At 38.3% G+C, this 14,762-nt stretch overlaps 1 protein-coding gene across 3 annotated transcripts in view; it reads right to left on the bottom strand.

The window, feature by feature from the left end:
* The window catches only part of DPYD (dihydropyrimidine dehydrogenase), a 597,578-nt gene that overhangs the window by 417,577 nt on the left and 165,239 nt on the right, over positions 1-14,762 (bottom strand). For all 3 annotated transcript variants that reach the window (XR_014492313.1, XM_083361143.1, XM_083361144.1), the window contains exon 5: positions 672-833. Coding sequence is in view for 2 of the 3 variants with exons in the window: in XM_083361143.1 (XP_083217269.1) it covers positions 672-833 (162 nt within the window). In the remaining variant the exon portion in view is untranslated. The remainder of the gene's footprint in view (positions 1-671; positions 834-14,762) is intronic.

Below are 14,762 nucleotides of genomic sequence, written 5' to 3'. Positions count from 1 at the left end.
ACTAACATTTATTTATTTATTTATTTATTAGTTTTTATAAACCGCCCTTCTCCCGAGGGACTCGGGGCGGTGTACAGAGGAAGGACGAAGTATACAGACCGAACAATAAAATAATAAGAACACTAATGAACACAAACTGGGACCCCAATTGACGCTATCATGCCAGGCCAGCCTGCTGGAACAAAAAAGTTTTTAAGTCGCGACGGAAGGTACGGAGGTCAGGGGCCATCCGGATTTCGGTAGGTAAGGTGTTCCAGAGGGCTGGCGCACCCACTGAGAATGCCCTCCCCCTGGGGGCCACCAGCCGACATTCCTTGAGCGGTGGCACCCTGAGGAGGCCCTCTCTGTGGGAGCGCACAGGACGGTGGGGTGCTGACATCGGCAGAAGGTGTAGATCCAATATATATATAACTTTATACTTGTAAATCTATCCTGAAAGTTATATGTGGAGCTGAAACCCTGAATAAATTATATTTTTATAAACGTTGTGCAGGGATTACTTTAGAAACGTAAAACTAATTTCTTAATTGCTAACAACTCTCTGATTTGTGTTCTATATGAAGAAAAGGAATCTTATCACATCTGCTTTAATTAGGTTCAAAAAGAAAAGAACTAGTGAAAAATCTCATGCATAGAGAAGAAGGAAAAATCTAAATGTACATTTTACTTACTTCTGTAGCAAATTGCTGCAGTCCACCAATATTAATTGGTCCATCCTCAGTGGCATATAAATTGCATCCTCCCACACAAAGATCAGAAGTTGGACACACCATCCCACATGATAGTCCAAGTGGATTGTCAGAAAATATCATTTTGGCAGCTCCATAGTAATTCTGCAGAAACAGGAAAAAAAACCACTGAAATATCATATTAGAGGAAATATTGAATGTTAGACAAGCTGCTTGCATTATTTTATCTGTATAACATGTGCTGCATTAGCCATACAAAATTTCACAATACTATATGATTTCATACAAAAAACAGTCACACATTACCTATTCTTACAGATTTTAAATCCACTCTCAATTAAGTGTATGTTTTAAAGACTGAAATTTTCTTATTAGCTGAGATAGATTCATATATTCATAGCAAAATTACTTCTATGTAGAAATAATACTGAATCTGTGAAAGTATCTAAAATGGAACCCTACAATCCTAAATCAATTAGCTAGATAAAATTGCAAGATGATACATAATGTTAATCTCGTCTGAAAGATCTATCCAGATACTTCCTCTCATTATTACTGATCACATATCCCTAAGCTTCACTACTGGTCTTTGCCAAAGCAGACTTATTAATGTATAAAACAGACACATAATGTTGGTACATTACCAAAGATTTAGTCAGATTAGCTGTTGGAGAGACTAAGGGCAGCTTCATGCTGCTTCACCTCACACCAAACACCTCACCATCTAATAAGTGTTGTATTTTGTTTTGCATCAACATCAGAATGCTGCATCTCCCAACATATTCGTTATATACAATCATATAGTGAGGAATTCTACCCCTCCTCCTCAAATTTGCAATCAAATGAAATGAAAGACATACCAAACATTGGTCTTATTAGAGCAGTCTTTTCCAACACACTGATTGGAACATTGGACTGATATGAAATCGGAGAAATTACTTGAAAAATAGTTTTGTGTAGTGGTTAAGGTGCTAACCTAGAACCAGGAGACTGTAAGTTCTAGTAATGCCTTAGGCATGAAAGCCCTTTTCTTTAGGCCAGCCCACCTCACTCTGGGCTGTTCTTTTGGTGGGGGGGAGGAGGAGGAAGGAGTATTATGTATGCTCATTGCTTAGAGTTACTTACAAATGTAATAAAGGCAGGATAAAAATCTAATAAATGAAATTTAAAAATCATCCAACTTATCTAGAAGCTATATGTTGGAGAAGCATGAAGGCAATTAATTTCCATTCATCAAACTTACTTACTTCTTTTTATTTTTATTTTTCTATTTGTGGCTGAACTTTATAGGAGAAGCAACTAAATATATTGGACAAGACTACTAGATATATTAATTAAAAATGCAAGCGTAAAATAATTTTGAAGGAGTTAGAAAGCTACTTCAAATACTTAGCCTACCTACCTATTTCTGCAGTCTCCATGTTTCATGGTTTAAGAGACCTTCTGACAATAGTTTGGTTTGGTTGACTATTAGACGCTGCATACACTATAACTTACAAAACTCTAATCAAGCATGAGGGCTAAAGGCTTCCATTTTCTACATAAGACTGCCATTTTCCTTACAATCATTAAGCTCTGTTAAGTCAGAATTGAAGAGGCTTCTTGGATGAGAAGCGAAATGTCTTCAAGGAAAAACAAAGTTCAGTTGCCTTTTAGAAAAAGCACCTTTGGGACAACCATGACCTGGATGACTGAGAATCTCCATAGACTTTGACAATTGGTAGCAGTGGTCTTAGAGGAGATGACCAGGCTGAGCCCAAGGGAGGGTTCAAACACATCCTAAGTCATGAGTCCCTGTGTGCCTGCAAGAGAGCTAAATCCAGCCCACCTTGAATGCCTCTCTTATCTCCCGCTCATTTCCCTTAATGGCTAGTTGGTCAGGTTCTTGTAGAGAGCTTAAGCTTACGATAAATCTTTATACTCATTTGAACTGTCTGAATCTCCTGTTTTCCCTGGCACTGGACAGGCCCTAGATCCTTTTTTCAGTTCTTCCCTCCTATGGCAGTTTCAACAGGAAGATCCCGGCTTCAGTCAGATATTTAATCAGATTAAAAGCCAGAAGAGTCTGATTTAAAAATCATGAACAAGACATGAAAATAAAACCTGGCTGAAAAATATACAAAATAGTTTTGCTATCATAGATACTACCAGATGAACTAGTAAAAGTGGAAGCTTGCATGAAAACATATGAGATAACAAAACTTGTAATAAGGCAAGCTACATGCTGTATGACTGGAGCATTAAAGAGTATCACATTTTTATTTATTTATTTATTTTAATTCCATTTATATCCCGCCCTTCTCCGAAGACTCAGGGCGGCTTACAAGCTTAGCAGTAGCCTTCATTCTATGTATATGCCTGCTGATTAGGGCTTTCACACACACACACCCAAGCGGCATTATTACAAAGTCAGCTTAATTGCCCCCAACAATCTGGGTCCTCATGTTTGACAAAAACATTTTGAGTTCAGTAAAAAATCAATATTCCAAATTTATGGAAGAAAATAACTGGTTATCTATAATTATTTGAAGCAGCTGTACTCACAGCTGGTCAACTACTGGAGACAAAGAAAGAGCCAGAAATACACATGCAGTCTTCTCCATTTTTATACTTCACGGATACATTCCATTCAATTGTCCACTCTCTCTTACGACAAACAGAAAATGGGAAGAAATTATTAAGCAGCTTTGACAAAATATTTGTTGAAAAGATTAATTTTAAAATATGTGAAGAAATAAGTTGCTTTCAAAGCTTCGGGCACAATGATAAAAAAGAAACAGATGGAGAGTGGGCTGGTCTTGTTCCATCATTCTTGCAAACTGCCTTACATTAACATTCTAGCTAATCTAGATGGTAACCATCAAGTTACATATTGTCATTTTAAAGGAAGTAATGCATGAAAATATAACTCAATTTATTTGTCAGAATGTTAGAGTCTTTTAGTACATGATGAAAGTTGAAATATCAAACCAGATGTCTTTTACACTAAAGCTGAAATTTAAAAAGGTATTTACTTATATATGCCAAATCAGCACATGCAAATGTAGAGTCATTTTAATACATTGATAGAATGTTCTCTGCAACCTATTCAACAGGTGCTTATTTTTTTCTTGTTAAAACCAATTAATTATATAACAGTTAAAAGACAAATTTTCATGTACTAATTTACTTGTGTGGCATCTTCATTAGAATTCTTCCATTATGTAAATTCAAATGTTGAATGTTTTCCTCTGTTACTGGGTTATTATAGTGATTAAATTTATGCCAAGATGCATTATTCATTGAATTTAAAACTATTATGTACAGTTTACATGGACTATGTAACCACTGGGAAGTATGCATCATGAGCTACCATTTTATTAAAGAATAATATAGCAAACAAATTAAAGAAGAATACAGCAAGTAAATTCTGAACTGCATTGTGGCTGGTATATTTTAGCACTATTTTAAATTATTTCAGAGATCATGAAAACAATGAAAGATATTAATATTAATTAAAAGACACAAAATATAAAGAACACTATAAAAACTAACCAGTTGTCTTTATGCATGTGAACTAAAACTTCTATTTTGCTAACTTGTGTGCAATAGAAGAATAACTTTTTACAAGAACTGAAATTCATTGCAACCATATCTACCATGCACTTCCTTACTATCTTATACAATTACACATATAAGCATATAAATAGGACTAATGACCAACAGTCCAATGGGACTCACCTGCTTCATTTGTCCCAAAGAAAAAGGCCTATTATGGACCCCATCTGGTAAAGAATTCTGGTAGGTGGGATCAAGGAGAAGAGCCTTCTCCTCTATGGCCTTGGTCCTGTGGAACACTCTAGCACTGGAGGTGAGAACTGCTCCCATCCTTTTGGCCTTCTAGAAAAGTACCAAAACCTGGTTTTGTCAGTTGGACTGAGGCCCTGCTGTGGGCATCCACCACTAGAGATGCTTGATGGGGTAAAAAGATCTCATCCCAGTGCCATCCATTTTTATATAGTTTCTTTTTTAAAAAACAACAACAACAACGAAACTTAATTGTTTCTATATTTATCTTTTTACTTTTTTTTGTAAGCCGCCCAGAGTCTCCTTGACAGGGAGATGAGCAGCATATAAATTTAATAAATAAATAAATATCCATATGTTAGAGTAAAAAGGGAATGCCAGTAAGGTGTATGTTAATGCGCTTGCTAAAAGAGGGGAGACCCAGTTTCTAGTCCTTCCTTAGGCTTAAAGTTGGGTGACTTTGGGCCTCACCCTCTGAGCCCTAAAGTTGGAAATTGAAAAGCACCTGTTTACTCCATTGTACAACCAGTTTCCTACCTGGCCCCTCTTTTCTCCCTCAATTTTAATTCCTTTTGCTTTGTTTCCTGTTAATGACTACAAAATTCTAAACTCTGTGAAAGACCAAGCGAGACATATTCATATTTATTAAGAATTCAGTCAGCTGGCTTAGTGCAAGCACCACAGCCCTCTCAATACCGGCTGGGTTCTCCTAAGAAGATTTAACTGAGGTAAGCAGCAGGATTCCAAGCCTGTACCTGCAAGATAGGACCAAAAATGAGTTACAATTATTCAAACAGGTCCAGTTCTTACCATTATTCATGAATGAAAAAGAGCCTTAGATATTAGAATGCTTTGTAAATGTTTTTAATTTAACAGATGCCTGTTCATGCTTTGTTTACAAAATGCCTTCTGTTGGGCAATTCCACAGCAAAACATGCATCTAAGTGGACAGGATGTTTCAAGCTTCCCTTTATCAAAATGCCAATAAGCACTGCATTGGTAACCAAAAGAATAGAAGCCAGTCTTAAACAGACATCAATAATTGGTAGCAGACAGAGGCAGATCTTTGCATGTATCACTTGGAAGCATTACATCATATGCATGTAAATGAGAATGTTTTTACTTGGAAAAACCTATTAAACGATGTTGGATCAATAACTGTTAGTCCAGAAGAAATTACATTTTCTATCAGGAAATGCTCCTACCATTTAGATTTTCCTCTGGTTCCAGCACACATTATGTATGCACCCAGCAGAGATTTTCTGATCTGTAGGTTTTTCAAATACATAATGCAATCTCCCCCAATAAAATGCCTTCTAGACTTCATTGCTAAAGTTGTGTTCTAGATCAGGCGTGTCAAACTCAATTTCATTGAGGGCCGCACCAGCATTGCGGTTTCCCTCGGGGCCGGGTGGGCATGGCCAGGGTGGGCGTGGCCTGCTGGGTGGGCGTGGCTAGATTGCATATGGCCTACTGGGTGGGCGTGGCCAGCTCTACATTGTTCGCATCAAGGGTGCCTATGGGGGCCTGGGCAGGAGTGGGACAGATCTGAGGGTCTCTGGCAGAAGGAGGGTCTCTGGGCCAGGGCCAAGGCAGTGGGGGCCGTTCCCTCACTGTTTCCAGGATGGCTTCGTGGGCCACATGAAACCACTTTGCAGGCCAGATCCGGCCCCCGGGCCTTGTGTTTGACATGTCTGTTCTAGATAATTAGGACAGAAGGAATGCCTATCATTATCCATCAATGAGCCCAAAGCAGTCTTTGCTCAAAAGTAGATCCATCTAATTGTAATGAAACTTTCCTTCTAAGACAGTATACATAAACACAGTAAGAGAAGGGACTGAAAATAAATGTCTTCAAAAGAGTCCCCAATTCTATTCTCCATCCCTGCCTTCTACTGCAAACAAAGGAGCATATTTTTGTCCCTTCTTCACACATGCTTGCTGTCAAGCTTGAAGCGCGTGCATGATATTGCCATCCTTACTGCTTCTTAGGTTGCCAATGCACTGGGGGGTGGGTAGAGGAGGGGGAAAATGGAATGCAGACTCCAGACATCAAGAAATCCAACTGCGTGAACCAAGGACGTTTCAGCAGGTGTTTACCAACCCACAAAGACACTGTCTCATAACAAACTTTTGACACTTGATTGGACAATGTGACATGCACTAATAAAGGGAGGGAGAATTGTATACTTTAATTATAGTGGTTAGCGGAGAAAATAACCAGAACTGGTTTTGCTTTCAATCATGCTGAAATGATGCACTCAATAAAGTTTTGCATAAAGAGATTGGATCGTCTTGTCGGTGTTTACTTGGTTGGGTTCGTTAGTCGGAACCTTGACATTTGGTAGTCTTGGTATAATATAGGAAAGATTGAAGATTTTAATCCACAAAAGATTGAAGATTCAATCACAACAAGCTCAAAATTATTGTCCTGGCAAAGTCGTCTCTCTAAGAAGATCCAGACAACACTGAATAAAGTGTGCTCATATCAAGCATATTGCAGAACCTGGTTGCTGAAATTTTTTTTCCACATTATCATTTTTAGACTTTGAAGGAGAGTTGATTAAACCATATGGCTCATAAAACTATAAACTGAGTTAACAAGTAGCAAACTGATTTCTTACAGGTTGTCATTAAAGAGTGAATGATGTCCAAACCTAAGGTTATGTTCTACTCATTAATAAGTCAATACGTAAAATTTTGATTCCTCTTGATAAAAAGCATCCACAAAAGAGACCTTAAAACAAGATGGATTGACGACATCAGCAAATATCGCAGGCCCAACTGGGGGAAAAATAGCTCAGGACTGTGTGGGTTGGAAACAGGCCTTCATCCTGCAGTGGATAGACCATGGCTAAAATGATGATGATGATGATGATGATGATGATGATGATGATGATGATGATATAAACTTAATTTTAAATTCATAAAGAACCTTGGTTAGTTTCTAACCAATAAACTGTGATCCCAGATATAAACATCAAGTTAAACTACCTCTGTCTTATTTACCATTTAACGAGAGAAGCAAGAAGCAATGAACCATGCTGGCCTAAATTATAGTTTAATAAACTAGAATGTACAGCTCGTTGTTTGCAAAGGTGGCTAAACGGAACATTACTAGGCACAACATTCAAACACAAATGTCACTGTATTCAGTGCAGCTTTCTTTCAAGTTAGACGATAAGACTATGGACTGGCACTGCAGTACCGTATATGTTATTCCATAACATAACTTCTATAACTTTCAAATTCGTAGAAGCACAAATTTGTTCTATTACAGTGATATATGTCTTTTTCAAAAAATCTGACAAAGTCTGCATAATGTATTGGGAACAAAAAAGAAATGATGCATTTTACCTATATTTGCATTTAACGTTAAGTGCACTTTATATGTACTTGAATTATACAGTATACCCAGTTTTCTTTTTATGCTTTCCAACGCATTTTAATCATGCAACTAGACTGAATTAGACTAAACTATTTTAGAGTGTAAACCAAATTATTTCTCCACCATTATTACTAAAAACCTCCACTGAATTTAGCTAAATTCACTTCCAGATAACTGGGTATGGGATCACTGCAGGCAGTGGGAGTTGACTTCATACTGCTGACAACAAAACTACATGGAAATGGCTATCTGAAGACTAGAGCAAAGGGCCAAAGACCAGACCAGACTGATGATGATGATGATGATGATGATGATGATAATAATAATGATGATGATGATGATGATGATGTACAAGTGTCAATCATTTCTGTGATTTTTCAGTCCCTTAAGACCTAAAGATCTGAAAAAGACATATAGGATTTGAATTTGGGGACTGCCATTCATAGAAGCTGAATCCAGTTTTCAGTAGCCATTTTCTTCATAAAAGAGCTGGACTATATTCTTGAATCTCAGCATTTTAGTTCCATTACTAGCCTGTATAAAGTCTGACATGTTGAAATGTTTGGATAGATTTTGGTGCCAGACAATGAGCCGTGGTGGCCCAGTGGTTAGAATGCAGTACTGCAGGCTGCTGGCTGCCAGCAGTTCGGCAGTTCGATTCTCACTGGTGCAAGGTTGACTCAGCCTTCCATCCTTCCATGATCAGCAAAATGAGGAGCCAGATTATTGGAGGCAATATGCTGACTCTGTAAAACACCCAGAGAAGGCTGTAAAGCACTGGGAAGCGGTGTATAAGTCTAAGCGCTATTGCTATTGGAAGATCAGAAAGCACTCTTCTAGTGACCCAGTGCTAGGCATTCACAAGTAGATTGGTCTCATGAATAGTTCAAGATGGACAATGTGCTAGAATAATAAATAAATTAATCTTAGTGAAGAAAGAATTATACAAGATCATGAACTATAAGGTTAATTCCATGACAACAAATATAACATAGTTAAAGCTATGGTTTTCCAGTGATAATGTAAATTTGTGAAAGCTGGATGGTGAGAAAGAATGAGCAACAAAATACAGATACTGCTGAATTGTGGACTGTAAATTTTATTATTATTATTATTGTTATATTATTATTATTATTATTATTATTATTATTATTATTATTATTATTATTATTATTATTATTATTATTATTATTATTATTAATCAAATAAAGACTAATACTCCCTCAAGGCAATAACCTGAAAGCAGAGACTCACTTACTTCAACCATAAGTTGCAATTAAATTATGCACTGGAAGAAATTATCATGGTGGAGGCAACTAGAAGATAAAGTAATGGATGGGGTGGTTGGATGGACTAAAAAAATGCAAGATTATACTTGGAACAACTCCAACAAGTCCATGGTTGGGGACAACTTGAGGTGAGAAGCATTTGTCCTTGAGGACATCAGGAGACTGCATTAACCCAACTAATCAGATTTAGGAAGATGATACATGCTTTAAATATAGAAGTTAAAAATCATGAGTTTTTAAACCTTATTTTAAATAGCATCCTGCTGGTAGCATACTTCCTGACAATAGAGGAAGAGGTAGAACAAATGAACAGAGACTATGACAGGCTATCAATATGTATTTTATTTTAGCCATTGATCTTTACAGCATATCATTTGACTTGCATCATCAAAACAGTGCTATAGTTTTACACAGCTAAAGAAAAAGAACTGTATGCTGGTTCTTGTAATGTCATTTTGTCTTTGTCATCTAGAATGCGAGATATTCTTTCATTGAAACAGTGTCATAGAGACAGTCTATTCTACATAATTACGCTATGGCAACCAAAACCAGCTGTCAGCCATCCTAGTACATTAAGTGCTGATAGACATCTTAAGAAAAGTCAGTATTTCAAATACATTAACAACATCCTTGCTTTTCTCTTGAAAGCATTTGTATTTAGTGACCTGGAAAAAGATCAAGATGAGCAGGGAGAATTAAAAAAAAAACCCTCAATAAAACTGAACTTAAAAAAAAGAAATCCCATGCCTCAGAAATCCTACTGGAAAGGTTAATTAAAATGCATATTTCTATGTAATTATAACTCAGTGCATAGTAGCTGTAGTTTTTTTTTTCCCTTTCAAAAATCAGTTCTTCATGCTAATGATTCCATGTATCATTTTGCTTCTGAACTCTGGCAGGTGATTTTTGGCAACAATTTTTAGTGGCATGTAGGCGACATCTATCCTGCCTCTAAAATTAAAGACATTTTCTTGAAGCCCCACTTATTAAAATTAAATGTAGCAGTTTTAAATGGCATGCATGAGCGCGCATGGCTTGTGCAAATGAGTACAGACTTTCACACACAGTCTCCAATTTGCATGCACAATTTGAGCTGTCATTTTGAGAACAGGCCCTCTTGTGTCTAACGTCTATGTTTCATTACATTTTAAATCTTAAGTGATAGAATTAAACACAAAACAGAGGGAAGGGGAAGAGAGAAGGAAGCACTATAATAAATAAAAATAGAGACAAAGAGATCATAAAAGGAGGGAATGACATGAAAAGTTGGCATAACAAGGAGCCAGAGTAGCATTTTCCAATCTGATGCCCCAGATTTTTTTTGGACTACAAGTCCATCTTGCTTAGCCACATAGTCAGTAGCTGCCATGGCTTCTACCACTGATGCAATCTGAGAGATTCTGCAATGGGAATCAGATTAAAAAACAGTGGTGGATAGGTGAAGGAAACAAACAGTAATGAAATCTGCAAGAAGTGACAGAAAATTAAAATATATCCATTCAAGAGTAATAGAGCATACACCAATCACAACCTACTAAAATGTGCAGATTTTTAAGTCTGACAGAAATCTTTTCATGACAAGATATTAACAAAAAAAGGAAGGAAAGGAATTATGTATAAGGTTAAAAGAACTAAGTGTACAATTTCCACCTATCTTGAAATGTTAAACTAGATACATTTGTCAGACTTTAAGCCAAAATTACTACATACTTAACTATGGGTAAGGGTCAAATTAAATAACATCCTAAGTGTATTTACTATAAATAACTTTGCCAATTTATTTTCCTCTTCTGCTTAGTCCATCTTATCTTCTTTCATCCTAATTAATGTTCAGAGATTGTCACATGTTTTTTTTAAAAAAATATTTAATTGAAGAGCCCAAATCTATTTAGCATTGACACAAAGTGCAAATTATGTCAGTCTTGACTGCACCAGCTTCATAGCAAAGATCCAACGACAATTATGAAAATTTCATTTTTCACAAATTCACTTTAAATATTAGTTATATATAACATATAGCTTTCATAAAACACTAGAAACCTATAAGGACTTTTTGCTGAAATAAAAAATAATAATAATTTGCTGATTAAAAAGGGTTGAATATGGGACAGAAGAGAATGTAATGTAATGTTAAAGAAGGAGAAAGGATACTAAGTTGGTTTGTAACTGCTGTAAAGATCTGTAGTTGTTTTTTTTACTTATCTTTTTATTTTTTATTTTTCAATCTGTGTGTTCCTTTGAACTTTTATCTTTTTTCAAGATATCTTCATATATTTTCATGTTTATCTTTTACATGTAAAAATCTTCAATAAGCGCATTAGTAAACAATTTAGACATTATACAATTTATACATTATAAAAAGAGACAGAATACAAACTACATGTTGGACTGCAGACACATGCTTCTTAGACAAAATTACATCTGGAAATACATGTGATTAATCTCACAAAAACTACTTTTAGGATATTTTTGAATTAAGCTTGACAATTTCATTTCAAATAAATGGGATTTTTGGGGGGTTTGGTTTTAGTAAGGATGTTATACGTCTACAAATCTTGTCAGCTCTATAGTACATATCGGTTGAACATTAATTCCAGTCTACAGTAAAACAAGTAGAAATAATTGTAATCCATTATGTTTGTAATGCTACCTTTGTTCAGTATGTGCTAACTAAGTTAGTTTTGATTATCATATATGACTGCAAAATCCATAGGGAGCACATTGCTCAAAATTCACTATCTGGGAATTGGTGAGATACTCTTTCATATCCAAACATTTGAACAGATATGGTTAGGATTTCACGTTGAATGGATTTATTCCAAAATAGATTACATGTTGCACTATAGTCTAAGGAAGAGCACTGCCTAATTATTACCGTATATACTTGAGTATAAGCCGAATTTTTCAGCCCACTTTTTGGGCTGAAAAATTCCACTTCGGCTTATACTCCAGTCAACAAAAAAACTTACCGAGGACTTGTGCGCGGCCGAGGCTTTGGTGCTTCCGGGATCGCGCGCACCTCTCCCAAGCCGCCGCCGTCTGGAGACCTGCCGAAGTTTGGGGAGGTTTGGGGAGGTGCGCGCGCACCTCCCCAAACCTCCCCAAACATCGGCAGTTCTCCGGACCTCCGCGCCCTGCCTGCCTGCTTCTTTCCGCTGCCTGGCTGCCCTACGATGTAACCCGCTTCATGATCGAGTGCGACGCTTGCAAGGACTGGTTTCACGGCAGGTAACACAAAGCGATCGGGCCTTTCCTCCCCCCCCCTTTCCCTCCCCCCTCCCGCTCTAGGGCAGAGATCCCCTTCCTGCCGTGAAACCAGTCCTTGCAGGCGTCGCACTCGATCATGAAGCGGGTTACATCGTAGGGCAGCCAGGCAGTGGAAAGAAGCAGGCAGGCAGGGCGCGGAGGTCCGGAGACCTGCCGACGTTTGGGGAGGTTTGGGGAGGTGCGTGCGCACCTCCCCAAACCTCCCCAAACTTCGGCAGGTCTCCGGACGGCGGCGGCTTGGGAGAGGTGCGCGCGATCCTGGAAGCACCAAAGCCTCGGCCGCGCGCAAGTCCTCGGTAAGCTCCGGGCGGTCACTTGCTTCGCGTCTCCTGAGGGAAGGGGGGGCGACTGTAGCGGGCGTGTTTCCTTGCCTGCTGGGCGCCACGATTTGCCCGGGGAACGCGCGGGCCCCGAATGTGTATTCAGGCTTGCAAAATGGCGGATCGAGCCTCTGCTGGTGGCAGAGGCTTGCAGAGTGCGGATCCAGCCTCCGCCGGTGGCAGAGGCTTGCAGAACGGCAGATCGGCTTATACTCGAGTCAATAACTTTTTTCAGTTTTTTGGGGTGAAATTGGGGGTCTCGGCTTATGCTCGAGTCGGCTTATACTCAAGTATATACGGGTATGTATAATTGCCTACTATCTTTACCCATTTTTTTTCAAACCCCCCCCCCCGCATCATCTAACTATTATTTGTTATTTTCAAATTGCAGAAGAATAGCCACGGTGGATGATGTATATGGGACATAAAGGCTTGCAACAACCTGAAAAAGAAAGAAAATTGACCATCCATGGGAAAATTCATTTAAATATAACTAAAATGCCATGGGCACACTAAAAAGCAGAAACATCACCCTGTCAACAAAAGTGCGTATAGTCAAGGCTATGGTCTTCCCAGTTGCAATGTATGACAGTGAAAGTTGGACCATAAGAAAGGCTGAGCGCCAAAGAATTGAGGCCTTTGAACTGTGGTGCTGGAGAAGATTCCTGCGAGTCCCTTGGACTGCAAGGCGATCAAACCGGTCAGTCCTAGAGGAGATCAACCCTGACTGCTCTTTAGAAGGCCAGATCTTGAAGCTAAAACTCAAATATTTTGGCCACCTAATGAGAAGGAAGGACTCACTGGAGAAGAGCCTAATGCTGGGAAAGATTGAGGGTAAGAGAAGAAGGGGACGACAGAGAATGAGGTGGCTGGATGGAGTCACTGAAGCAGTAGGCGTGAGCTTAAAAGGACTCCAGAAGATGGTAGTGGACAGGAAGGCCTGGAGGAACGTTGTCCATAGGGTTGTGATGGGTCGGACACGACTTCGCAGCTAACAAACAAAAAAAATGCCATGGATGGTGGCTTCTTTGTACAGTCAGGTTCACTATTCACAAAATAGATGAAAACTTTGCAAATGAGGAACCCAGCAAATATTTTTAAAGGAATATCAAAATAGGAAAGCTGGATACTTTATTTTATCAATGGCAAGAAAGATCGTTCTTTTAATATAATCTGCTTTTCGGGTGAAATCCGATGTTGTTTTTCCTCTGGCAGCAGTGTTCCTCAGTAAGGAGCAAGATGATTTCTCTTCCTACCCTCTCTGCAGCCTCTCATATATTCTCTCTGCAACCAATTTTGGGGAAATGCAGGATCTGCAAAACCCTATTTATGCTGGCTTCCACCTTTCTTTTCTATTTCCCCATGCCCAGATACCTCAGAATTCAAATCTGGTTGGAAAGTAAGACTACCATCATAGGTATCATCTTCCTGCAAGTGAATGATAGATAAGGACATCTATTATGAACATGGGCAGGAAGAAAATAACAACAAATTTGGGGAATGTTGGCATGAAGCCAAAAGAAAATAGAATATCTCCCTTCCTCATCCTCCCCTCACACATGGGAGAGAGAGAGAGAGAGAGAGAGAAAGACAGACAGACAGACAGACAGACAGAGAGACAGACAGGCAGACAGACAAATGTGAGCTCCTATTTGTTTCAAACAACTTAAAAAAGGGTCTTTTTTAAAAAAACCCACATCAATGGCAACTGAATATCTGGACTGATGCACCCTTGGATATGATAATATTAGCCTCTGGCATGTCAAGAGCAAGTACTATTAATACAAATGAGAAATAAACAAGAAAATGCCATGCATTCTTTAATGTGTTTTTCCTTCTTTTATAACAGAGCAAACATTTGCTTTTTAACCAGATTTGTCTTGGTGAAAGCATGAATAAATTACGATCCTTTCAAGCTTCTCAGAAAAAAAAATCTTTTATACCCATCTGATCTTTAGTAGCAAATGATCTGTACTGGGGCAAACTCTGTTTGTTGTCTTTCTCCTCTCTGTGGCTTGCCCGC

This window comes from Vipera ursinii (assembly GCF_947247035.1).
Source record: "Vipera ursinii genome assembly, chromosome: 3".
Taxonomy (NCBI): Eukaryota; Metazoa; Chordata; class Lepidosauria; order Squamata; family Viperidae; genus Vipera; species Vipera ursinii.
Note: the sequence above shows the minus strand (reverse complement) of the source record. Positions and strands in the feature narration are given on the sequence as shown.